We start from the raw sequence: 27,135 nt of genomic DNA, 5'->3' as shown, positions 1-27,135 counted from the left end.
TTTAGAAACTCCCATTAATTGAAGTGTTGACCACTGGATCTATTGGTTGAATTCTCGCTGAACACACAAACAGCAAAGCAAATGTTCTTTTTTGTATCTTTTATTTTCCCCTTTTTGTTTTATTCATATATTTACTTGTGTTTAACTGTGATTTAGCATTCAGTTCTGAATGATGTGTTCAGTGAAGAATCAGCAGGGCTGATTTCTTCTATGCAATCTGCTAAAACGTGGCATACAGAAGACAAACTTTGTCAGTGTGTAGATTGAGGGGCAGAAGCTACAGTAGACACAGGGCTTAGAAACAAAAGACCATTAATCCTCACACAGGATGGGTGGTAAAGTATTAGATTAACCTCATATTAATTTGAATTTAAAGGATAATCTGTAGTTACATCTGTTTGCTGTGACACCCTCATGTCATCATCTCTTGTTATTGTCATTTTAAACCCCCTTGCCTTGTGCCCTGCTTTCACACAGCCTTTGCGTAATTAAACGTACGCGCAGTGGATAACAGGAGAGGGGGCGGGGTGGCCCCAAGTGCATTATCCCTACCGGTAGCATGGGTGACGCTCCAACAAGGGGAGCTCCAAACCGGACCGGAGGCACACTTCTGTCCCCCGTGTGACCCGAGAACGCAAAGAATTACAGACTTGAAACCAGACACTTCGCGAATGCGTCACCACGCGTAACAGTTGCACGACCAAAGAGAAATGTGAAGAGGGGAACCTTGACTCCGTGCGGCTTTCCCTATATGCACAGGCAGGCTCTAAATGCGATGAACCCAGTGAACCAGTGAACCTATATCCAACCACGCTCACCGCCCCTTTCCACGCACTGTACTGTGGAGTGACATGGGGACACGCCACTGACATAAATTGTTGGAGCCAAGGGCCAATTATGTGGCTTTCAAATATGCAGAAAAGGAGTTATGCTGCAGACACAGACTGGAGCTAAATATAGTGTAGCTTCTCCACTAAAACCTTCTCCATGTGGTGTCAGAAACATTCTTTCATGTGGCCTACCTTCCATCCGGCTGAACTGTTGCTGTCGCCTTTATCCTTGAAATAAGGAACAAAGCGAACCATCCAGTCATAAATTTGGGACAGGGTGAGTCTCTTCTCCGGGGCGCTCTCGATGGCACGGGTGATGAGGTCTGCATACGACAGGTTTCCCCACGCGTTCCGCCGCGAGGACTTAGCTTTACGCAGCTGGCCAGCCACGTCGAGCGCAGCCCCGGACATGCAAGCAGGAGCGGCCACGACCGGGGCCGGGGCGCCGGCTGGATGCTTGATCTCCGCCGGCGCGCCGCCTTTTCTCTCAGCCCGGCATGCGGGCACGTTGTACTGCTCCACTTTGACTGACGCCAGGGCCAGACCCCGGCTCGCCTCCTCTCCCCCAGGGAAATCCTCCGGACACGGTAGCGGCCAGGTGCACGACCGCGACCGACCGTGAGGTTCAAATTCCGAATCGATATCAACCTGATGCGCATCCATGCCGCTGTTCTCCATCATCATCAGCATGATGATCTCCAGCTGAATAGATGTCAAAACCGGGCAAGGTCACTATAACAAAAAGCCTGTCAGTTTTGACGTCTGCCACTGAGTTAAAGCGACCAAACTAGTCCCGTGCACAAAGAAAAAAAGAATACAATTGTGTTGTTTCACACACAGAGATGATGAGCCAGTATGAAAAAGCCGGCAGCGATGTGGGATATTATCATTCTCCTCAGTGCAACAATGTGGCATCACATCAGGACAGATGAAGGTGTATCCGAAGCATCAACAACAAGATCACTGTCTTTTTCCATGTTAATTGCACAACACCGGCTGTGTGGCTGCATGACGGTCAAACATCCATTATGAAAGCCAGACACACTTGGAGAATGTCTCTGTGCTCGCTCCGGCTGCAGCAACAGTTGATCCTTTGACAGATGAGGTCCAGCGCAGGTTAAAAGAAACGCGCGTCAAACTCACCACATTCACTGACTTTAGATTTTTTTTTTTTAATCCAGGCTCTGGTCCCAGTTTTTACTAGCGTCTTTTCTGCAGATTGGTTTGGTGGCAGGCTTCGGCTGAAACTCACTGCGAGTGCAATTACTCCCTTAGAAATAGAAACAGGCTCTCATGAATCATTTATACGAAACCGTGGATTTCCAGACGAGGAAAAAAAAGCCCCTCGTGGATTTAATTTGGAGCATCCTCTGTGTCTCCCCTGCCAGACGCTTTAGTTTGGTGTAGTAGATATTTCTACCTCTGTCTTAAGCTTTCCGTTCATATGTCACATGGGTGCCGTCTCCCTGTCTCTGTCGCTCTGCCTTTATACTACAAGCCCGTGCGTCTCTGAAGGCTTCAAGCCACTTAACTGTAGCCTGGAATAAAGTGGAATAAGTGCTGCTTCCATATAATTGGACGCCGCCTGGATCAAGTCACTCCCTCCAGAACAGGTTTCCAGTGGAGGAGGAGGAGGATGTGGTGAAGGGTGATATTCCCCACAATAGCATTTTTAAAGGCGGTCGTTTTTATGTACAGCATATGCAAAACAAATTGTGATTGAAACTAATCTGTGAACAACAACGAGTTTCAATCCGTGAATAAACGTAGGGAGGGAGGGATAGAAATAACTATAGAAACTTGTTACTTTTGTATTTTTGCAATTGTATATAATAATCTCTCAATATAAGAACCTATGGTATGCACAATTGTAAATCCATATCAAGGTTGTGCACTGTATTTCTGTTATAAAACAGCCTACAGCTTCATAGGAAGCCGCCTTGATTTATATTTTTTTCTAATTCATAGTAGCCTTTGGTCAACATTCATGTATTTGCTAATGTAGCAAGCCATTTACAGCTGCAAATAAATGAAAAATGAATAAACACTATGAAATACTAAGAGTATTAAATCAGAACATAAGTAATTTTTTCCATTACCAGATTTTACAGATAGTCTGGTAATGAGCCTTTCCAACACAATATCAAGGAGATGTTTAAAAAAAATGACATGGACCCTTAATTTTTTGCATTTAATTTATACAAAGCAATGTATTTACAGTTTCAGTAAAGTTTAAATGCTCACACATAATGGAATACAATTCTGGGGTGCTTTTATTTGTTTGACAATTTAATTGGCCTAAAAATGATCAGATCTAAAAGACCATCCTCCTATAACAGAAAAAACAAAAAGAGCCCATATGTTGTGTTATCATAACCAAAGGGATCTCTAGTAGCTGCAGTAATTAATAAACAAGCAAAGATGAAAGTTGGTTATACAGTTATTGTATCGTAAAAAGTCCACATTAGGAGGAGGTCAAGTTGGATGGATGACTCACAATAAACACAAGAGTTTCCACAGGAAATAGATGTTTGATTCAAAGTGTGAAACATGTTTTATATAAGTGATCAAGACTTTTTTTTAGGTAACAAGCAACATTAAAGTTCTTATTTTAACCCTAACCACGTTTTACTAAACCTAACTAAGTTGTTTGTGCCTTAAACTAACCGTAAGCAGGGTTTTATGATCGTTTCTATTAGAACAACCTACCATAGGGGCGCTATTTCATGAGACCTTCCTATGGGTCTTACGACAGGTAAGGGACAAACTACATATGTAGTTGTTTTGGTTGGATCCAGTCCAGTATTTAGGCCCCATCTCTTGAAATACAGCTTAGGGCCCTAATTCGATCACATCAAACTTTACTGGTCCAGTGCATATGCACTGCTCATTGTAATTGCTACAATTGTACACCAATTACATGAGATATGTTGTTAAAACAAAAATATCAGTTGTTAATGTTAGTCTTTGTTAGCTTTAGCCGCTAGCTCGCTAATTAGAATTAACTCTGCTTTATCAATCACACTGCAGTCAAACCAATCACATAAAAAATACACCGATTTTTTTTTATCTTTACGACAAAGTTTAACTTGATCTCGTAGACAATATTCCAATACCCAGTTCCTGATGTAATTGGTTTTTATTTAACTGGCTCTTAGGAAAAGGTTTTTCTCACCAAGAGAGAATGTTCTACACTGGGCCAGTAGTTCCTGGGTCGTCAAAAAGTGGTACAAAAGCAGGGACTTTTTTTGGCACTAGGAACCATGATTGTGAAACTTAATTTATTCCTCTAATCAAAACAAACACATTTCTGAAAAGGTCCCTGTGTAAGTCAAATCAATTCTAATTTTATTTCTATTGCCCAATACAGCAAATTATGAAAACCCCTCAAGGGACAATACAAATCAGATCAGAAAAACACCCTCAAAAACACTGTTAAGGAGAAAAAAAATCCTGTAGTGGAAAACTTTTATTTGATAGTTTGTTTGTTTTTTTTGTGGATAAGATGCTCTTTATATTAACGTTCCAATAAAAACTACTGGCTCAATCATTGATTGAGCCAAGTATAAAGAGGTTTTGCCTAAAGACCCCTACTGGAGAAAGACCACAGCCAGGATTCGAACCCTGGTCTACCACATGGCGGCTAGAAGGACTAGACGCAGGAGCTAAAAGTCCCTTTTGTCCATTTCCACTCTCCCTCTCTGAAACCATTCTGTCACAGTGGCAGTAAGTTGTTTGAAATGGATTTGACCAATGAGGGACTAATAATTTCTTTATCACCAGAATGCACTATCCTCTGGAGCTAGACTTTTTCTGGTGCCAGAATCTATTACATGGCTGAGAAACTTAATGTAGAACCTGGTTCCACCACTCAAAACACGTTCCACTTCAGTTCCTCAATGTGTTCCTGTGGGCTTGGAAAGTCTCCTGCAGTTGAAAGAGGCTAAATGGGTACAACCATGCTTTCTCTACAGTCAACCTATTGTTTTATTCCATTTTTGTCCTTTAATCGCATTTTGCTGGTGCAACTACCTAACCTCTCTCTCAGCATCTTAAACTACTGTAATGACAGTCCTCTTTATTAGCCATGGACTTCACTTCATCTGTTTGATTACATTTACATCCTAACATCCTAACAACAACACTATGCATTTTTCTGAAGTTAAATTTAACTAATTATCCAAAGGGGTGATTATTCTTGTCTTAAAAGCATAAAATATAACAATGTCAAGATTTAAGCATGCTGGGGTAAAGAATCAAACTACCAACTCCCCTCGCTGTCTTTGTCACACGCCATTGCCTTTGGTGGGTCTGACTCCATAAAGCAGCCTCCATCAATAGCTGCTCTGTGCGTTGTAAGCTCCTCTGGAAACCCCCAACATTGATAGAGGCTGCCACTCTCTGACAGCCGGTTGTCAGTGACAACCATAACCTCAAATGCACCTAAATGGAATGCTTTCATGAGGACTAAATGGGCCTATCAACAAGAAGAGAGCGAGCGATCTGTTTGTGTGTGTGTGTGTGTGTGTGTGTGTGTGTGTGTGTGAGAAAGAGAGAGAGAGAGAGAGAGAAAAAGAAGGCGAGCAGAAGAAGAAGTAGGGAGAGATGCTGTAAATGGGAACAAACAGAGGGAAAATTTAAAACACATGGCCCTGCGGTTTCCAGAGGAGATTTTTATGCGCCACAGAGAAGTTGTAACAGGAATGTGGTGTGACTCCTTTCATATGGAATGAAAACACTGAAGATGTGCCAGCAGGGTGGATATAGGGTGTTCAGCTGCGGCTTACAGCAAAGTCCTCGTCATCACGACTAGGTGATGTACCGCCACAGCGTAAACATGAGAAACATGAGTCACACGGCTGGACACGACACAAGGCAGACGGAGAATTACATGGTTTCACTCAGGGGGAGTAGATTTGTCAAAGAGACTGTGGCCGTTTGAGCAAAATATGAAGTGATTACAAGAAGAGCCTTAACATTCAGCTCTTCCAAGAAACATATTTACACAGCAGTGTTTCATTTCCAACAATTATTTGTCAGATTAACCAATCATGCCAACTGGATTTGTGTAAGATTCATGTGTATCTATTGTTCCTCTATTTTCTCAATATCAAATATTCATGATATGCATATTGACTGTCACCACCACTTCTGTCAAACAGCCTTGTCCCAGTCATTTTTCAGTCCACTGATGCCTAAATGGATGAATGGATGGTAAACAACCTACCACACCAAAAATCTACTTTAGGGCCAAATAAATATACCACAATTAAAAGGACAGTCCAAAAAGATGATATTCAGTGAACTATAGACTTTGTGTGGTGGCACAAATAATTACTGTAATATAGCGTAACATTATCATAGTGACATCAAATCTTTTAGGGAGACAGCTGGATGGATGTTTGGATGAACAAAGCATCTTGATTTCAATGTCTTTTGATAGCAGTCTCTGTCAATTCACCAACTATCTTTAGATGCAATAACCAAACCTTAAAAGCTGCACTTACAGTATCATTTTTGTATTAACACATTGAAAGGGCAAACATAGTGATGAACCCAGAGAAAACTGTCATCTACTCAACTTTACAATCCCCATCAGCTGTACAAAGGACTTCTATAAAAACATCTTTCAGCTTAGTATCTTTGCTTTACAACCCATAACATAGCAAATAGCTAAGCATCAGATGGGATCAGATAAGATAAGAAAACTTTATTAATCCCCAAATGGAAATTCAGTTACTCTTGTACATAAAGATAGTAAAAGTAGTTAGTAATCATCTGCTGTTGGCTAGGGTGTCGTAGAGCCTGATGGCTGTGGGGCTGAAGGATCTCTTGTAACTTTCAGTGCTGCAACACAGTGAGCTGAGTCGTCCACTGCAACTTCTCTGGTCCATCAGGATGTGCGTGTACTGTAGAATGGTCTCTTTCTTTTTCTGTGTGTGTTTCTCCACCACAGCCTCCAGTGAGTACAACCTCCTTCCAGTCTCTGTGCAGGCTTTTTGCACCAGTTCGTCTAGCATATAGCATATTGAAGTCTGCATTGGGTAACCCTGTTTCCTGAAAGTTATGTTATCTTACGTATGGAGCAGTAAATATAATTATGCTTTTGTAGCCAACAAAATCAAATAATAATGACATTGTTTCTGCCTTAATCCTGTTAATTCTTAATAGATATGTTAAGTATCAACACATTTGCACACTTGCCATTTCCATTAATTGTGAACATATGTTAATTGAAAACATAATTGGGTTTCAACTTGAGAGGCCAAAGGACTTAAGAATTTATAAAGCATCACAATTGGACAGTGTGGGAAGTGTCACTCTGAGAATGGGTGGTATGTTCATCGTCCTAAATCTAAATTCTAACCCAGTTCCAATGCCCCCCAAAAAGTCAGATGATGCAATTTTAACTATTAAAGTGGCAGCTAAAAAAGTTCTCATGCGTTGTTTTTAAAGCACTGTCTTGACCTACTTTCTTTTTTACGAACCAACTTGCATGGACAATGTGCCAGTTGTGAACACATACACCTAAATGTCTGTATTCCATAGCTCAGTTTTAACACTATATCACTAACTATGCCAAGGGCCTGTATACCTTAGAGTTAACGCTAATTGCCTCTTCTCCACAGGTTCCTCCTTCATTTTCTTGCCTTATTCAGTGAGCCAGTCAGTCAACCTGCAGGATTATTGATGTGTTTACTGGTGGAGAGGGGAATGCCACTCCCTGCCTTGGGAAACCCTGAGGCTTTCAACTGTTGAGTAACAGTGACTGCTGCCACTGATGCCTCCAATCAGGAAAGTTGGGATGTGCTCTCCTGTGCTCGTAATGAGACAAAACAGAAAGGATATGGCTGCACCCTGAGTTCTTGACTCACCTGCTTCGCTTCATTTAATCACAAAGCTCAGTCTCAAACACGGCCTGTAAGTGTCTTCGAGGCAACCTAACACAAAGGAAATATATCTGTCAAGGGCTTTCAGTTTCAGCAAGGTACTGGACCAGATGATTTTAAGAGGATAATTTTTCAACATCAGAACAAGATAATAGATAATAATAACACATTTGTAACATAATTACTCACATGTGAAAACACAACATCACTAAAATGATGTGAAGAAACAAATGCTCAGGTGAACAAGGTTGCTGGTTAGCTAATCATTATCATATTGCATAATAAATAACAAACCAGGCCTATTCACTCTGAACTGCGATTACACAAGATAATGTATGTGTTTTCAACTTCAACCCGTGCTGCGAGGGATTACAGTAATTTCAGGTGCCCTGAATTTATGTTTTACTTTGTAATATTGTATGTCAATGTCTAATCTAAGGAGTTTAGAGTAGTTAGATCACTCCACCGCTCACTTTTTGCACAGGAAAGCTTCATGCTGGCTGCAGTCTAGTCTAGGCCTAGTTACATTCAGTATGTATATTAGACATGGCTCATGCTATAGGAAAAGAGTCTTAAGGGGCTATATCTGGCTAATTAACAATTAACAACACTGTTTTCTTTCAAAACAGGCTGGCTTCTGGAAACAAGGCTGACCAAAGCATTGAGCTAAAAGACATTAAAACACTATTCAGCGCTGAGAGGAGCTGAACAGGGTGATATATCTTACACTGTATCTACACCAAAAATCAATCAATCAGATTGTGAGAAGTCCTCTGTAGTCACTCACATAAATGTCCTAAAGTGGATTTTTATCCCATGTCTAAACAGCACTACACCCAATTTGACATTAAAGTGTTAATATATAAACAGTTATTAGTGTGGAAATTACTCTTAAGAATTAATTTTAAATACTACAACTATTCCCAGACAAAGGCAAATGTGGCTAAAATGTGTTTTTATATATAAAAAACATACAATATTAATTCAGCTAAGGAAAAAAAAACTGCTGTAGTGCTTTTTTTAAACCTGCATACAGTTACACCTCCATGGGGCTGGGTTGGCAGCCTCTGGGTAGAGGTAGACTATAAATCCCCTATGGGCAAGTCAATTACTGTACTCAGCTTTGTTTCAATGTTCAGCCTTAAACAACTTCACATCTTTTCTTCTTTCTCTCCATCAGTCCATAATCCCTCCCTCCAGCCCTCCCTTTTCTTTACAACCAACCCCAGTTGCATAAGACTGCCGAAACTTGTTTTCCAGTTGGACTCGCTGCCGTGTGCTCAAACTGTGGGAGTGAAGGGTTGGGCATCTCATCCCCATACTCCGCCGATGGCCATCCCAGGAATGCATCCTCTCAGTGGGTCTGGGCCACAGCCAACCATATGGCCTCCCAGTGTCATCGAGGCACCGAGAGAGACGAGACAAGAGACGGAGCACTTTCTTTGTTCCCAAAAACAAAAGACTGCATTTTGCGCCGATATTGGAAGTAAATGTTCTGCTTGTCTAATAATGCACACATCGTTTCCTTCTTCTGCTTTTATAGGTAGAAACCACAGCATTCTGTTGCGCCTGCCTGCCTCACATACCTTTGATGAATACAAATACAGTTTTAGTAATATTTAAAGAATCCCCCTCAAGCAATGTTCAGTGGTGAAAGGGTTCAGGCAGACGCAATGACAGACTTCTCTCTGCTGTACCTGACATAAAGAGGTTTAGCTAACACTACCCGACACCTACTGTTAATCCTATTTCAAATTGCACCCTCAACCATGAAATCCACTCACAAGAGGAAAAAATACACAGTGATGCAGTGCAGAGGTGTTACAAAGATAATCTTTCTCCTGCCACTTTCCCCCACTGGCTTTAAAGCAACGAATGCAAGCAGGTACAATTAAAGCACGACTTCTGAGGTGGAAAAGGCAAAGCAGCAATGTTAGGGCTTTTTTCTTTGCCTTTTTTTGTGTGTGAAATAAAAAAAAAGGAATGGTATCACACTGTGTCAGCAGGCGATGCCAGACATCTGGCAGACATTGTTGGTAACCACACTTGATGTTTTTTTTTTTGTTTTTGTTTTTGTTTTTTTTTTTTGCCAAAGCTTGATTTGACCCAGTCCTATAAAACTTCCTGATGGTGGTTTCAGAAAGTTAATCACATGAACTCCTCCAGGGCTTGCAGTCTGCTGACCCAGCACTGATCCCAGAATTCAGGCATGGGTCTGGACCAGTCGTTTTCCAGTGAAACATGGCCTTTGCACAACCGTCACAGCTGAGAGTTCACAGAGAGGAGGAACACAAATGAGACTGGGTTCACAAGACAAAGGACAAACAAGGCTGAGTTTTACAGTTTGGTCTTGGAAATGGAAGTCACAAAAACTACTTTTACTCATTTTCTATTTGTGTAGTTGTTCTGGAGCTCATCATGTTGAATGATTTTTATCAGCAGATGTAGTTTACCTTGTTTTCAATTAATTCTACATGTTTATTGTTCTGCTTTTAAGTTTTTGTCCATGTTGGTTTGGGCTACAGGCTGTGTAAAAATGTTTGAACGATGTAGGAATTGCTCACACAAAGAGAGTCTAATGACAGGTGCTACTGATTTGCATCATAGCAAATGTCGAATTCAGGGCACAACTCTGACTAGGGAGTAAAGTCATCTTATCTCAACCTCTGCTACTCCGATCTTGACCATGTTTGATTTGATCCGATTACTACGAGTTCTTTGAGGACATTTAATACTAAATCTCTTTTTTGTTTGCTTAGTTTTTTTGGCCAACTAAAGCTACTTTGTTCAGGTTATGGAATGATCGGCTATGGTTAGCAAAAAATAAACAAGGACACAACTACACAATTTAGTGTTTTGCGTTGGCAAACCTGCAAAGGCTTCTGAAACTCTAACACTCTAAAAAGGTCAAGTTCAACATAGTACTCTAAATAAAAGTCCAGTGATGACCCCGTGCAGTTGTTTTCCATGCACAACTTCAAACTTCTGATAAAAAGGTATCAAAACCACTGGCAAAAGCACTAGGAATCCACCAGTGAGGGGCCACAGGCTGACAGGAGGCAGTAAAGAAAGGCAGCAGACAGCACAGGGGACAGGGGATGGCAGGGTGGGTGTCACCAGGTACGATTCCCCCCTGTCTCCATGTATCTCAAAGAGTTTCGCCTGGCTGATCACGGACGACAGGACCAGTGCTCCCAACTTTCAGTCAGCTGTCACATGAGGTCACAGCACAAAACAAAGTATGCTAGTCACACACTGTACAGGCCGGCTACATGCGCCAGCATTCAGTAGTGGGCACCTGTGCCGCATGCGAAGTTCTGACACTACCGGTTTGCCTGTGTGGGCCAACGGGAAATTATGTGGTGCTGAATTTAACTTCTCTATAATTTCTATTATCTTGGCGGTCATGGGTTAACACTGGGGAGTGAAAATGTAGGAATAAAAAAATCACAACAACTTGGATTAGAGAGGGGAAAAAAATGAAGGAGTTCAGAGGGTCGTATATCATTAAGCAATTGAGAAAGTTAATTAGGCAGCTCTGATAATTATTGCCATGGCAACCTGAGCGCACTCATGCAGATTTGATTAACGAGGTGCCATTTATCTGTACTGGCTAGACAGCAGGGCCATAACAGAGCTTGAGAGACCCCTAAAGGTGGAAGATATGCAATGTATGCTTTATTTGCAGCCACAGTGTGCTTCTAAACATGCACACAAATACAGATTAAAGCTTCTAATGAAGAAAAGCAGGTCATTTAGTTTTTTTCATCAATGAATTAGGGGGAATTCTGAAGTGAAATAAAGCTTTAGTTTTCTATTGACCCACTGTACCAATCTACCGAGGGTTTTTCTTTTAACATAATTGCTATTTCTGTATCTACAGGAGTCTGTCCATTGAATAGTGTAGTAGTGTTAAAATCAGTATCTGAGTTTAAAGAGAAGGATGTGACTTGCATCCAGAGGAGTGAGGGAGACAGGGCGTGTTTGTGGATTACAATACACATGTTGCCCTCTGGTGGAAAAACAACATTAAAGCTTGCACGCCCTCCTGCCGAAAGGTGTCTGGAGCCTTGTTTAGCAGCAAAGCAGCATATTGTCAGGGACACAAAGGCACTGTTATTATGTGCTGGGGACAATTATTAATGGCTGTTAAGAGAGTACAGTATGGCAGTAAAGTGAGAAATAAAGCCATAAAAAGAATCATACTGTATTTGAAACATAGTGCGGGCCATTTTATGAGCAATAGCTGTCACCAATCAGGACATTATTCAAAAAGAAAACACAGATAGGTGCTCAGAATCTTCAGAGAATATTTTCATCAACACAGAGAGAAAATGACACATTTAGCATGTGCTAGAGACATGCTATCAAATTCAGTTTGCAAAAAAAATAAATAAATATAACACTTAATTAGCACTCTCAAGGGTTTTTTTTTTTTTTTTTTTTTTTTTGCCATAGATGGCACCATTGGCAGCACGCAGACAAAAGTGAATACATGAAAGTAAAGTAAGCTCAGTGGGAGATTTCTCCAGGGACCCGCTAATCCTCCTCCACATCATTTCACACACAGCCAAGTGAGAGGTATGGATTATAGTTTATTATACAAATATCAAGCACGGATGAATTCTAATAACAGTCATATCAATTATAGCCCTCTCACTCTAAGTGTTTCATAAATATCTGACAAGAGCACTCACTTAGAAAGACACATTGTGGTATAAAAATAGAAGAAGAGAGGGGGAAAAATGAACTGTTTCACTGTCACAAATACTAGTTTCTTTATTGAGTTCCTCTGAAGTCAGTATTCACCTGCAGTTCATAGCCTTGTCACAGTCTATTACAGGTATGACTGCTGTTCCTTTCCTGGCGTGTGACACCTTCTTCCCACTTTTGTCCCCCTCTCTATTTTTATGAGTAACTCACCCACTGACCAAGTATAATTCACACAAAGATATACAGTTAGGGGTGAAGAAAAAAATAACAAGAAGATTTCCGAAGATATTAAATGTGTGTTGAAACTGCAGCAGGTAGAGCTAACGCAGTGCAATTGAAAACCATAAAACATCTCCCAGTAAGAGATCACATAAGGCCTACCACATACCAGCAGGTAACAACAACAAAGAAGGACTTAGCATCATTATATTTTATTAAAAATATGAAACTGATAAGTGACTCCCTAAGTATTTACTCTTTTTTAAGTGGCTCACCTTATTCATTACAGTTGCTGTATGTACAGTCTGTCCCATGTCAACTGCAGAAGCTTGAAGCTCCTACACAGGTGTCTTGGCGTCTTCCCTCGCTCACTCACCCCCTTCTTGCACGGTCACTCAGTGCCATGTTGTTTCCATATCCTGATGATGGCTTTAACTGTGCTCAAAGTGGTATTCAGTGACTCTGAACTTTTCTTTTATCCATCCCCCAAAATATGCATTTCAATAATCTTTCTGTTGCTTGGAGATCTTTTTGTCTTCATAGAGGAGTTTTTGCCAGGATACTGATTCACCAGTAACTACACGTTCCAGATTCACGTATATTCATACTACAATGCTCAAAACACATTTATTGCACTCAGGTCATCCACATCTAACTAATTGTGTGTTTCTAAAACCAACTGGCTGCACTAGTGAAGATTTGGATCAGTGGATTTATAGGTGGTGAATACTTTTGTTAAACATAATGTTATTTTTTCATATTACTTTGTAGAGATTCATTTTCATTTTGACATGAAAGTATATTACTTGTATTTTTTTGTCCAAGAAAATATATATTAAAAAAAAGGTGGAAAATTTGCTTCAGTTGAAGAAAACAGCTAATTAACATTAGCTATACGTTTAAATCAATGTTAATAATATAGTAAAAGATCAAAACAATAATAAAGGCACTTGTAACTAAAGAGTGCTGAACCTCTGGCTCAGTAATTGAGCAAAACGTTTGGCAACTGAACTGCATTATTTAGCTGATAAGGCTGCATATTTAGCAAGTCATCAACTAATACTGCTGGAAAAAAAGTACTGCCAAAATCCTAACAGACTCAACATGATAACATGAAAAACACACATATGTTTATATACTGTGGTAAAGGCTCAGGTGTAATTTTAAAATAGCTGCTGTCAGATTCTGTTTCCAACTGTGTGGACATGAAATATAGCTGTCATATGGCTCAATACATCAACTGAGAAACATCTATAGGAGCAGTGATAGTGCAGGTTTCTTCCCAGGCCAAGCTTCTTTGGCATATTTCTTTTTGCATGGCTCATCCAGAGGCTCTGAAGTGGGAGCTGCTGATGTACAGGTGCTGTAAAGACTTACGGGTGGTTCTACTGACGTGTGCGTCACAACCACATCAGGGAGGAGGTTAGGGAGCCCCGCAAGGACAGAAGCTGCTTCAAGGCCTGCTGCACAGTTGTCGCTCACTGCTTCATGACTGCTGGGAGGAATATCCCCATACAGACCTCCACTGACTGGTAGGCCAAGCATCCCACATGCAGCAGCCTCCAGGCCCAGCAAGCCGCAGCCTTGTGTCTTCTTTTCCTAAACAATGTCAGGAGTTACAGTACACAGAAATCATGAGAGAACAGCATCAGGTGTTCAAAGTAAAGTACACCAATAAACTATATCAGTCACAAGGATAAGAGATGGATGTTAAAGACCAGAGCTTGGAGGCTAAAACAATGGTTTCCATTTACACCACCAGCATGGTTCTATGCAAATGTTTTTCACCACCATTAGATTTTTTTTTGTTTGGCATTGCCAGTATTACCATTTACATATTTATTTACTCTTTATTAGAATACAACTAGAGCACATAGGACATATGTTCACAATATTAAAAAACAGGAGTGTAAGACCAGATGAGATATCTGAAATTTCCTCTTTGAGAAACCAAGTCCAGTGAGGACCTCAACATCTGGTGGTTTCCTCTGGATGCCAAGTTGTTCCTTCTATAGTATAAATAAGTTTGATCAGGAATGTTTGTTTGTTTCTTTCTTTCTTTCTTTCTTTCTTTCTTTCTTTCTTTCTTTTTTTCTTTCTTTCTTTCTTGCTTTCTTGTGGAAGAAGAGAAGGAGAGCAGCCATTGAACCACTTTTTGTGTTTCTGGTTCTTCAAACCAATCTACAAATTCACCCCCTTGGATCATCCTTTTATTGACAATATAAATCAGTCATGGTCAATAAAAGTTGGTGACTTTCACAGAAGAAATTCAGAAAAACACCTCATTAATGTCAAAGTGAAAACAGGTTTCTACAAAGTAATGTCAATTAAATAAAAATATGTAAGGTGAAATCTGGAATTCTATGCCATTCTTCTTGCAATTCTTGCATTCTACTGCTCAAGCTCTGTCAGGTTGCGTAGGGAACAAGTGTGAACAGTCCTTTTTAAGTCCATCCACAAATTCTCTATTGGATTGAGGTCTGGGCTTTGACTCTGCCACTCCAGAACTATCACCTTGTTGTCCAAAGAACTCTCTTCCACTGGACCATGGAGTCTTTCACATACCTATTGGGAAACTCAAGTTGTGATTTAACATGCGTTTTCTTCAACAGTGGCTTTCTCCTTGCCACTCTCCCATAAAACTTTGACTGGTGAAGAACCCAGGCAACATGTATGTATGTACAGTATGTACAGTCTCTCCTGTCTCCTAACCCTCTAGACACAAGTGTATTTATACTGCAATTACTTGAAATGCATTCACTGCACTCAAGTGATCTCCATTTCACTAATTGTGATTGACAATGATTGATTAATAATGTCAATAAAAGGATGAAACATCCTAGGGGGTGAATACTTTTTATAGGTAGTGTTGATTTTCCTCTTGTGCTGGAAATCCTTTTATTCTCTTCTTGATAATATATGGACCTGTTGTTTGCCTGTGTGTATCAACCTTACAGTGTTACACTCCATCTACACAGACGCTTTAATATGAGCAGCATGTCAGCAACAGCTACAGTGCTCTACTTTCCTACTTCTCTGTGCCACGCTGGCCATTCCCATCTCAGGTTGTCTCTCTGTCCATATTAAGTCTGTACTTTAACTAGGCAACTTCTTCTTCTCTTTCGGCTTTTCCCATTAGGGGTCACCACAGCGAATCATCCTTTTCCACCTAACTCTATAATGGGCATCTTCTACGGTAACACCAGCCAACCTCAAGTCCTCTGTTAACACATCCATATATCTCCTCTTTGGCCATCCTCTTGCCCTCCTGCCTGGCAGCTCCATCTCCAACACCCTTCTACCAATATAATCACTATCCCTCCTCGGCACATGTCCAAACCATCTCAGTCTGGCCTCTCTGACTTTGTTGCTAACGCAGGCAACGTGAGCGGTCCCTCTGATGTGCTCGTTCCTTATTCTGTCTAACTCCAAAAGCTTAATTTTGTTTTGTTCTGTCTTTTGTTTAACATATGACAGGTTAAACATTTAAAACCCAAGAGATTTAAAACCCAAGTGTGCTTGAACTTGAGCTCACAAACTGATGGCTGGCTAGAGTGTAGAATTCACGGTTCCATGAATTATGGCAAGTTGTCCACGACCTGAAGCTGCTAAGCAGCCCCAGACCATCACACTACCCCTACAATGTTTGACTGTTGGTATGATGTTCTTTTTATGAAATGCTGTTTTAAACACACTTCCAAAAAAGTTCTACTTCAACAAAAGATTTGCCCAAAAATCAAGGATAGTCAAGACGTTTTTTGGTAAATGTAAGTGTTTTTAATTTGGTCAGCAGTGGCTTTCACCTTGAGACTCTCCACTGGATGCCATTTTTGTCAAGTCTCATTCTTATTTCTGTCCGTTATTATTATTATTATACGAACACCTTCTTTGGATTGCGGCATTGAAATTGAGAGCTTTTGAGATTTTTTAATGTGCTTCACTTTGTCATACAGCTTCTATTTAAGTGATTTCTTGATTCAACAGGGCTGGTAGTAATCAGGTCTGTGTGTGGAAATGTAATTCAACTTTTCCAAACAAAAATGTTACAGTTCAATCATGACAAAAGGGGGGCAATTACGTTTTCAGATGTCATTACATTTTTTCTCTTTAATAAATGAAATCATCATTTCAAATCAGAATTTTGTATTAACTCAGGTTATTTTTGTGTAATAGTAAAATGCATTTGATGGTCTGAATCATTTAAGTGTGACAAATATGGAACTACATAATACAAAAAATCTATCTATCTATCATCTATCTATCTACACTAGTTTTTAACCATGTTTGTTTTGTTAATGTAAATTATGAATCATCAATAACACAAAGAAAAATCTAGATTGATGATTTCCTTTATATCAATGAAGGACAACCGGGAACTCCTTCTTCTCTTAAGCCTCTGGATGGTGAGGTTGCCCGGCTCAGTAGTTTGGATAGAGATACCCTTGTTGTGTGTGGTGTCTTATTCCACCAGGTTCTGTACCCAGATTATGACAAGAGAGTTGGGCATAATCATATTTATGAAATAATTAATATTCAGGTTATTCTTGTTCTCAGGTTGTCTGGAATCCCAATTGGGTCAATCAGAGCTATATAAGAAAACAGTTTATTCATAGTTGTTGGATTTTTGAGTTTGCTTTCTGGGGCTACCTCCTTTAGTCTAAAAGCTTATACAACACACAAGCTATAAATTATGAATGCCTCTGCAACTGTCAATCTTCAGCATTGTCAGATTCCCAGAAATGCACTTTTTCTTTTCCATCTAGTGTTTGGAGCAGCTCACATTCAGGGATTTTTGCAAAGAAAAGGAGGATCCCCCTTTGAATCCAGACTTTTTAAAACACCCTGCTGAGAACCAACTGCGGCAAACATAGAATGAGCCTGCACACATTGAGCTCCATCTCCTCTTTGGGCAGTCCCAGCAGGCATTTCAGCTCCTTATCCTCCCCTGGTGCAGCACTTCCTTGGGTTTTGGGCTTTTCCCTCAGAATGTAGACCCATGCAGATGCCCCAAAGGACATGGTGGAGTCTAACGGAACCTGCTGAGGCTTGTGGTTCCAGGCGTATTTGTCCCAGGAAGGTCCTGTGTGCTGAAAAAGAAACATTTCATGTATTCCTCTATTCCTCCTTGGAACAGCTTTAGAAGGGCACTGAGACAGGGAATAAAAACAAAAAGCAGGGATTACTGTACAAATGTTTAACAGAATATTACACTGGCAAGAAAAAGTTTGGAAACACCTGCACATTTATTTACTTTTACTGGCTTTTGTTGGTTTTATTCACTCAAATAGTTGTAAGAGGATCACAAAACACACAACTGTTAATTTTTAAGCATATTTGCATAATGCGAAGTGGTTAATTTTCAGGTTTAACTGACTTACAAATCTGTTGCATCTGTATTCCAACTACATTACTTTACTACAATAATTCTTAGACAACCAAGAAGAATGCTTGGGGATCACTGCTTTCCTGCAAAATGAAGTTATTCCCAGTCAGTCGTTGCCCTGAGTAAATTGCTGTAAGTCTGTAAGGATGGAGTGGTATCCATGCTGATTGAGGGTGCACGTGATGTAGATCACCCACTCTCTTGCCAAAGCTTTCGCAGCTCATCATGTTTCGATCTCTTTGTTCGATCTCTTAGTTTTGGCATCTATCTGTACAGTATGTTCTTCACTTGGATCCAAACTCTTCAAACTTTAACTCATCAGTCCACAAGACTTGCTTCTAGTCATTTGAAGTCCACTGTTTGAATCTTTTGAATCTTGTATTTCATATTGCTTCTCTTTAACCCTTTCTTATTCATAATGACTGTTTTTAAAAAAAGCCTTCTGACATACTAAACATTGGCAAATTAACACTGACCTTGTAATAAAAACATCCCAAAACATACCAATGTACCAACATAACCTCTTCAGTTGGGCCCTCTATCCATTAAGAAAAACATAATAGCATCATTACTGATAAGTTAATTTGTTCTTGGTGGACTGTAATTACACTATGAATTAAGCCCTCTCATTTAAGGCCCTGTTAAACTTTAACAGTCTAATCACAGTTGAAATTTTACTTGCCAATGCATTCGGTTTTGACAACAGCCAGAGTTTAAGTTACAGTATTATAGCCTCTGCACATTTTACCAAGGAATTTGGTGGCATTTTCCCAGCTACAAAGCTGTTTTAAAGCATATTTGTCTCGTTAATTAATGAGAACTTAACTCGTTCTCCTTTGGTTAAAGAAATGGGCAAATGTTTGCTCAAGAATTAGCCATATTGGCATTATTACTAGTACTGGTAGTACAGTATGTCACAATCGCATTTCCAGCACCTTTGACTGCCAGAATTTGACAGAAAATTAACCAATGCAATGTGTCTGCAAACTGTTTAGTGTTAGACATACAAAGAACAAACAGCCGTTTGTCTGTCTGAACACACTTTGAAACAACAAAACATGTCTATTTGCACAGCTGAGTGGATAATCAGTTCATAGCATAAGATATCTATTTAGATTTTCTCTTTATATCTATGCTATGGAACCAAGTACCAGACTCTTTGTTGATTAGATCGGTTAGATTAGAAAATGGTACTTTTCTCAGTTGAGATGCTTTCTATTGTGAATAAAATGTGGGTTTGTGACATTTGCAAATCACTACATTCAGCTTTTATGTAGATTTCACAGTGTTCCAAGTTTTTTGGAATTTGAGTTGTAAACTGGCTACAACTGCAATGCAGTAATTCATGATTTAAAGTGTTTTCAAGCTGTTTTGAAAAAGCACTTAAATAATGATTATTGCCTGGTTAACTTCCCCACAGTTAAAAAAGAGCAGCAGGTCTTCGCCAGTCCATCAGCAGGCAGTAACTTATTTTTCACTGTAAAGTTTTTCAATTAGAAAATAATCATGTTTTTGTGTAAACAAAACTCACACATATCACAATATCTGATTAATACATCCAGCAGTGGTGTGGATAGATGAAAGAGTCCAGCGAATCCCTGTAAATCTAAGAAAGTTGTAGCTCTAGTCTTCTTACTACATGTTCCTTTCATGATAGCACACAGATAGTTACTGATACTGTTAGCTTTAATCACATTATGCTAAAAACAATGAAAGTGCATTTGTTTGATGAGGGTTTCTCTCTGGGCCGTTGAGTCCTATAATGCACCCAGCACACGTTCTGCCTTTGTGAGGTGAGACTGCACAGTTCACGCCTCGGATCAGTGAGGTCACAGTGGATGTTGATGAGCTGCGTTCATTGATCTCACCTCCACTAGTTTGTCTCCTTTCAGCACATCCAGGTGAAGTCCTGCCCTCCTGCCCTGGTAACAAAATCATAGTCTTCATTTGTAATTAAACATAGATTTACAGTTTATCATACACATATATCTGACACTGGCAGGATATAAATTATTTCTGAATGTTTGGCTTGTGGGCAGATGAACAAGTAGTGTAGGATGGATGAATACTTATATACCATGCTGTTCTTAAAAGGATATGATGAAAATAAATTGAAAAACTGATTAAAGAAAAATATGTTTGTCTGATACTTTGTCCAATTTTAAATGTGATCTTTGTTTGACGTGAAACAGAGAGAGTCTGCTACAGAAGGAGAAGGTAAAGAGCATCCAAAACTGCATTAATTATTTGCCATATTCATGATTTTCCAATGGGTGCTGGTCTTCGAACCAATTTACAAAATAAAATAATGTTTCTGAGTAATCTGGAAGATCAATAACAGCAGCTCTCATCCTTTGAAGGCTGCTTTTGTAGATTGACTGCATCACAGCCTCGTGAAAAGGCTGTGTCATTTCACTCCTTCAAATGCAGGCAAATTATGAATTCTTCAATTAAATGTGACAGTTTTTACATTTTCTATACAAAGCAGGCCATTTAGGTGGTGGCCTAGGGCGCCATTTGCTGGAGGGGCCGCTGCAAACAAAAACACATAAATAAATTAAAATAAAATAAATAATAGTAATCCTCATTCTCTGTCTTGAAAATGGAAATGAATAAATACAGAAAAAGGATTGTGGCTAGTTAGTGTAGTGCTAAGATCACCCCCTTCCACGTGGGAGACTAGGGTTTGAATCCCAGGTGCGTCCTACCTCCAGTAGGCGGCCTTAGGCAAGACCTCTTCCTATGCTTACCCTGCCTACCCTTGTAAGTCGCTTTGGATAAAAAGCGTCTGCTAAATGACTAAATGTAAATGTAGAAAAAATAAACAAGATTGATATTGTCATCTTGATATTTATGAAAAGGCCATCCAAGCCACCAGGTGCAGCTTTCACATGGTGTAGCAGAGCAGAGAGGAGACCCACGCAACTCGGCATCCACACTGTGAATGGATCATGCTTGTGCAAAGCCTCTGCTGAGCCCGCCCTGACTAACAGAGCAGGATGGAGATATAAAAGTTTCTTCACTGTCACACTAAAATAATTCACTGCATTTAACTTATACAGCCTCAGTCACTTACACACCTCATCCACTGTGTATTTGCGACATAGGCTAAACATCTAGCTAGCTCATCATGCCTCAGTCTAAATTGTACACTCAAATACAGAAAACACAAATACAGAAAAGAGTGAGAATCAAACCTAGAGGAGGGTTTGGGTTTTTAAATTTGATAGTCTAACATTTGACAATACAGGACAAAATTTATTTATGGAATGTGAGTTTGGAGAATTAAAATCATTAAGTTATTTTGAGAAGTGATTACCTAATTTAATGGGTAAATTAAAAAAAAAAAAAAAAAAAAAAAACAAGCCAAGAATCAACAGATGAAAGTCCATTTGTAGTTCTAGTAGGGGGGTGTGTGTGTGGTCGGGGGTGGGGGTGAGAGGCGCCAAACCATAATCTCACCCTGAGTACCATAATGACTAGAGTCGCCTCTGACAAACAGCAAGGTTTGGACAGCCTTTTCCATTCCAGATATGTCTAAGGGAATAAAACTGGTTTGATAGGATGGACGATACCTGTCTTATATTCTGAAAATCAATCTGAATTTTAAAAGAAGACAATATGCTGTAAAAACATATACAGAAAAAGTATGTGAAAAATATCTTTTTTGAGAACAACCATAAAAACCTTACAGTGTCAGTTTAAAAAGTATATGAACCCTTTCAATAATGACCTCAGAAAAGCTAATTGGAGTCAGGTGTTAGCATAAGTTCAGAAAATTAGTTTGGAGGTGTGGACTAGAGACTGATAACAACCATTCAAATCTTTTGAGTTTGCTCCGCACAAGCAGAATACACTTACTTGAGCCATGCCTCACTAAAAGAAGCTTTCAGAGGATCTAGAATTGTTGATTTACATAAAGCTGGAAAGGGTTACAAAGTGATATCAGAGACTTACCACTCACCACTCAACTCTACAGCTGAAACTCCACAGAAGTTGGGTGATACACAGCTACAGGAAGCACCTGATTGAGGTTATTGCTGCCATCCCTATGAGGTTTTTGTGGTTGCTCTCAACAAAGACACGAAAGATAAATTTTTGGTGGTATTTTACATGATATTTCTTAATAGTCTTGACTTAGATGAAGATCAGATCACATTTTATGACAAATTAATGCAGGAAACCACAAAATTCCAAAAGGTTCACATACTTTTTCTTTCCACTGTATTATAAATAATGTTGTTTGTGCTTCTGAAAGGTTGGCTCTGTAGTGATGGTGAATTAAGAGAAAAAGCCATAAGGTCAGCAAAAAATGAGGAACTATCATATGAATAATTTCACGGAAACCCAGGTGTTTGTTTGTGAGACACGATGTGTAAAGCTAATGTCAATCTGACTGTTCCCTTCAGGGCGTCTTTATTCTCATTCAAGCTGATGCACACAGGTTTGGGAGAGATGGCAGAAAAAAAAATATTAAAATTTTTTTCTATATCTGTTCACAGTATATCCATTATGTAATGGACATTTATTTTTGTTTTAAATTTTCTTAGGATTGCCTTTATGCAGATTAGGAAGATAAAAAGTTACCACAAATGAACTAACAGCAACCTGATAGAAATTTGTAATAAATGATTTATTTACAGTTTCTCATTTTCCTATAGTTTAATTTAAATTTAAAAAGCTGTTACACTTTTAAACTATCTAGCTAATGTTTAAATAGTTGCAGCTTTTTAAAAAACTGAAGTGGCAGATGACTGACTACAGTAGTTTCGTGCAATTGACTTTTTACATCATAGGAAACCTGAACAACTATTAAACAACCAAAAGTAGTTACATATTGATAAAGTACTAGAACATCCTTAAGACTAATAATAATAATAATAATAATAATAATAAAACGTATTGGTTCTGGTAACAAGCAGATTTACAATCCCGAGTGCAGGATAGACGGCAGCAGCACAGGCTGCTACGACTTGCTCCAGTCATATGTTCTAGTTCGACTTAAATAATATCACAAACATACATGCTTTTTATTAAAACATTTCTAAGCAGTATTAAATCTGACAGTCGTAGCAGACTGGCACAAAGCTAAGAATAACAAAACTTGTACTAGACATTGCTCTGTTTGCAGCTTTTTTTAATGAGCGAGATTAGCTCCCTACCAGAATTGATGTGGATCAATGGTAGCAGGAAAGTCGCAGAAAACATTTGCCATCACTGTATTTCCAACTGTTGTGAGGCCTGGTGGATGAAGTACTCAGAAATCTAACTAGGTTTAAGCATCACAGTCACAGTGTAGAAATACTAATTACAAGTTACAATCCTGCATTCGAAGCCTAAGCCCAAAAGTACTACACGTCAAGTACCGCAAGTAAAAGTACAATTTACTGAGCTACACTTAATGTGTAAACATTACCAACAGAGCCAGTTATAACCACTTTATGACATGCAAAGTGGTAAATAATACATAATTTATTAGATGCTAATTATATGGCTATTAATAAACCATCATGCATCATAAATGTAACTAATAGGCTAATTTAAACTTTCAGATCAATGCAGAAGAGAAAAAAAAAAAAAAAAAAAAAAAAGAGTGCAATATTTTAAAACCCATATAATGTAATAAATGAAGTACAAATACGTGAAAAATATACAGCATTTGAGTAAATGTACTCAGTTGCTTTTCAAGAGCCTTGAATCCCAACCCTGGATTTGGTGTGCACTTTGTAAAAAATATACTCCATAAATAACGTGTTTAGATTTAACAGTTTTTACTTAATAATTGGACATGTCCATCTTGAACCTGGTACAGTCTGTGCTTGGAACGTTTGCTAACGAACCAACAAATTATTATGTATGGAGTAAATGTGGGAAATTGTGTATAAATTGCAGTATTTCACAAAACTGGGAAATGGTTTCAAATATCCTAAACTATAACACAGCTGCATAACAACATCACTTGTGCATTAATAATTGATCATTGATTTATTCCTGACTGCAATTCCACCTGTTAATGCGCAACCATACTTTAAACTGCAAAATTATTCTGTCAATAACCTGCTTAATGTTTTGCATTAGACTGAGCTCAGACATAGCTTCCACTGTCTTAGCATACACACTAGCTGTAGCCCCTACCAGGACAGACACTTAAAGGGCTGGAGGGTTGTTCTGTTTTGCTGCCATGTTCAAACCACTTGTTTTCTACCTTGAATTCTGGGAAACTGAGGACATAACTGAGGCATATGGGAACTGGAGTTCTGTAGGTAGTGTTACAAATTAAAAGAGACTAATTCTTATGAAGTTATTTTATGTAGGTTACAGCAATATTTTTAAAGGTAGCCAAATATGAAGAAAAAAGAAAATTATAGTCAGACAAAGAGATTTAGGTAATTTACCAGTGCAGTCAGTCTTTGCTGGTCCACCAGACAAAGTCATCACCATATTGTACATCATAAATGAATAACTCAATTTAACTCAAAACAATTATGCCACTCACAAATGTGTGAGGCATCTACATCCTGATCAGCTGCAGTCCAGGAGGGCAGGGTTTTAATCCTGCAGGTGTTCAGGGCTTCAAGTAGCCTTCTGAGGTTCTGCCGACTTGAAGTGATGCTCATCAATAGTAAAGAAGACATGACCTTCATTTACAAGAAAGTCCAAGGAAGATCTGTACATGAACAGGTTTCAAATTTAATCATCCCGGTCGCCTTTTCAGAAGATTGTTACATCCGTCATCCATCTATCCCCCAAATAGATCCTCGTCTAGCAATGTTTTCTAATCATTTACTGGGCCTGTGCAGTACATGGAGCGGCAACAGGAGGGTCTGCTTTCAGGTTTTGTTATTATACAATCAGTTTGGATGTTGCCAATGGTTCACCATCATGCAACAATGCTAAACTGTTTGCATGGACTGGACTTCAAATACAGTACATATAACACATTCAGAACACACACACACTATAATGAACAGGTACCTGATGTCTCTCATAGAAAGATAGTCCAGCTGCACCTTCAGGTCATGGAAACTGATGCCTTCATCCCTGACAGAAAACTTCCTGATTATGTGCAGTACCTTTGAAAGCAATCAGGAATTTACATTCTAACAAGTATCAACTGTTCAAACAAAAAAAGAAATATATGCTATATTTATTAACTTTATTTCTACGTGTGTGTGGTGGTGGTGATCTCTCTCTCTCTCTCTCTCTCTCTCACACACACACACACACACACACACACCAGCTGTTGTGTAATGTGTTCGGGGACAGTACATAGTGTAGGATAAATTTACAGGACATTTCCTTTAAAAAAGGAACAGAATTCACAGGGATGAGCTAAATTTGCATTAATTGTCACAATAGTGAAATCACCACTTACCTGAGTTTGGATTGTGGACAGACTGTCTGGTGAGGTGTCTTGAGGACGTCCAGCAGGGAAGCTTCCAGACAGTGAGTGAACAGTGGTATTCATATTTACATCGAACACCTGGAGGATTAACAAATTCACATACAAAAGACTTAAAATGCTTTCCAGGGGGGGTACCATATGTGTTGCATTTTCTCTTTACCCCCACCCCCCCTGCTGTTTTCTAAATGCTGCACATGCGTCGTCCAGTTGGTGACAATTTCTTGATTTGCTTTGAGCTCTCCGGGCTACAGTACAGATACCTTTCCAAAAAGCTGCATATGGCTATGTACCACTTCCAACATGTGAGAGGTGATCTCGTTCAGGTCCTTGATGCACCGGATATTTATTGCTAGCAATGACCTTTGACCCTAAAGTAAAAACAGAAATTCAAGTTAAGTCACAGATGGTCACAAAACTAAAGAGCTCTTCAATGTTTACTTTGCTTAAAAGCTCACCATCTACAAACCCTTTATTTGTTTTACTCACGCTGATATTGCGCAGACTTCCTGTAACCTTAACATATGTTCCAGGACAAGCATATGTCTGATTACAGTCCTGTAAGCAAAGTGAAACTTATTATTTAACCACAATAGTGCACTTCCAGTTTCAGCTGTAAACTGAGCAAGCTGATGTCACTGGCCTCTTTATTAACCCACTGCTTCACATTTAAAGGTGAAGCAGTCATGTCGTCTACAGTGTACCAGATGTTGGTCTTGAAGGGAGAAAATCCTCTGATGACACCGACTATAGACACCTGCAGCACAAAAAAACAAAACTCAGCACAGGAAATTATGCTCAGACCACACCTCACTCTATAGGTTAGCAAGTAAAAACAATGAAGAAAAACTGAATCAATCATAGCAATTTACAACAGTAAAAACATTGTATTTAACACTGAGGACTCAGGTTGAAACCACCAAGTCCTGAGTCATGTGCAAGTATTTCTAAGAGGTGATAAACCTGGTCATTACTATTATTACTGTAACAAAATGCTTGTCAGAGAGTTGTATCATTTTATGCTGTTTAACTTGTAAACTTAAGAACAAGAAAGGTAATTAAGATTTCCTCTAATATTTTCTTTTCTAGCATTTTTTCAGTTTATAGCAAGCAGAACATCCAGTAGTCAGCAAAATGTTTTAATATGAAAATTAACCATTTCATAAAGATAAAGTTTTAATCATGGAAGGGCTGAAGTCTGAAGAGAAGCAAATTGAGTGAACAAAAACATATTTAATTTCTAAATTTCTTCTCATGTGGATTCATGTTGTTTCTCATCATACCTGGTTGATTTCCCAGTCACACATTGCAAAGGTATCATTGCTGACTCGATATGCTGATAGAAGCTGAGAAACTGTGCAGGGCAAGATCTGAAGAGTTGCCTTCTGTGAAGGGATCAGGGTAAAGGAATTAATCCCATTTCACCATACCAACACGTTCTTCACTTACTGCTGATTAGTAAACAGACACACCTTTGATATCCCTGCTTTGTGCCTACTAATTCCATCAGTGGACTGAGTACAAGCTGTGTCAAGCAAAAGATAATATCAAGAATGAAACTAAATTGTTTTGCACACAGTGAGATAGAAAAGTTGAAGTTAACGTGAATTTAACCCACCTTGGTTCCACATGACAAAACCTTTCCATTCCTACTGTCAACTGGGCAGTTAAGCAGCCTTCACTACTACACCTCCTTCT

The 27,135-nt window shown here is 39.2% G+C and overlaps 2 protein-coding genes across 5 annotated transcripts in view; both read right to left on the bottom strand.

The window, feature by feature from the left end:
• Window positions 1-2,322, bottom strand: part of foxo6b (forkhead box O6 b) — a 35,717-nt gene extending 33,395 nt beyond the window's left edge. Inside the window, exon 1 of the mRNA XM_026346813.1 lies at window positions 1,023-2,322. Within this exon, the coding sequence (XP_026202598.1) occupies window positions 1,023-1,520 (498 nt within the window). The 5' untranslated portion in view covers window positions 1,521-2,322. The remainder of the gene's footprint in view (window positions 1-1,022) is intronic.
• A 15,360-nt stretch (window positions 2,323-17,682) lies between these two features.
• LOC113154710 (replication protein A 32 kDa subunit-like) lies at window positions 17,683-27,130 on the bottom strand. Of its 4 annotated transcripts, XM_026349054.1 has the most exons (10): window positions 27,056-27,130; window positions 26,910-26,962; window positions 26,721-26,822; window positions 26,081-26,194; window positions 25,927-25,995; window positions 25,701-25,808; window positions 25,411-25,518; window positions 25,011-25,108; window positions 19,904-19,957; window positions 17,683-17,739 (listed from the first exon to the last, which is right to left on the bottom strand). In XM_026349054.1, exons 1-9 carry the CDS (start codon window positions 27,066-27,068, stop codon window positions 19,924-19,926), a joined length of 699 nt encoding a protein of 232 aa, XP_026204839.1. In that variant the 5' UTR covers window positions 27,069-27,130; the 3' UTR covers window positions 17,683-17,739; window positions 19,904-19,923. The 4 variants fall into 4 exon arrangements, with proteins under 4 accessions (XP_026204839.1, XP_026204838.1, XP_026204835.1 ...); XM_026349053.1 differs by lacking the exon at window positions 17,683-17,739 and having other exon boundaries at window positions 19,721-19,957; XM_026349050.1 differs by lacking the exons at window positions 17,683-17,739; window positions 19,904-19,957 and adding an exon at window positions 23,844-24,702.
• Between the last annotated feature and the right edge of the window lie 5 nt (window positions 27,131-27,135).

This window comes from Anabas testudineus, chromosome 11 (assembly GCF_900324465.2).
Source record: "Anabas testudineus chromosome 11, fAnaTes1.2, whole genome shotgun sequence".
In the NCBI taxonomy this organism is placed as follows: domain Eukaryota; kingdom Metazoa; phylum Chordata; class Actinopteri; order Anabantiformes; family Anabantidae; genus Anabas; species Anabas testudineus.
The sequence above is the reverse complement of the archived record's forward strand: the minus strand, read 5'-3'. Positions and strand labels throughout refer to the sequence as shown.

What these genes read in the sequence shown, in the direction of transcription:
- LOC113154710 (XM_026349050.1), bottom strand. An exon ending in GTGACTGGGAAATCAACCAG is followed by an intron (nt 26,195 to 26,720) that starts GTATGATGAGAA and finishes TTTGTGCTGCAG; the next exon opens with GTGTCTATAGTCGGTGTCAT. An exon ending in TGTCCACAATCCAAACTCAG is followed by an intron (nt 25,109 to 25,410) that starts GTAAGTGGTGAT and finishes TTGCTTTCAAAG; the next exon opens with GTACTGCACATAATCAGGAA.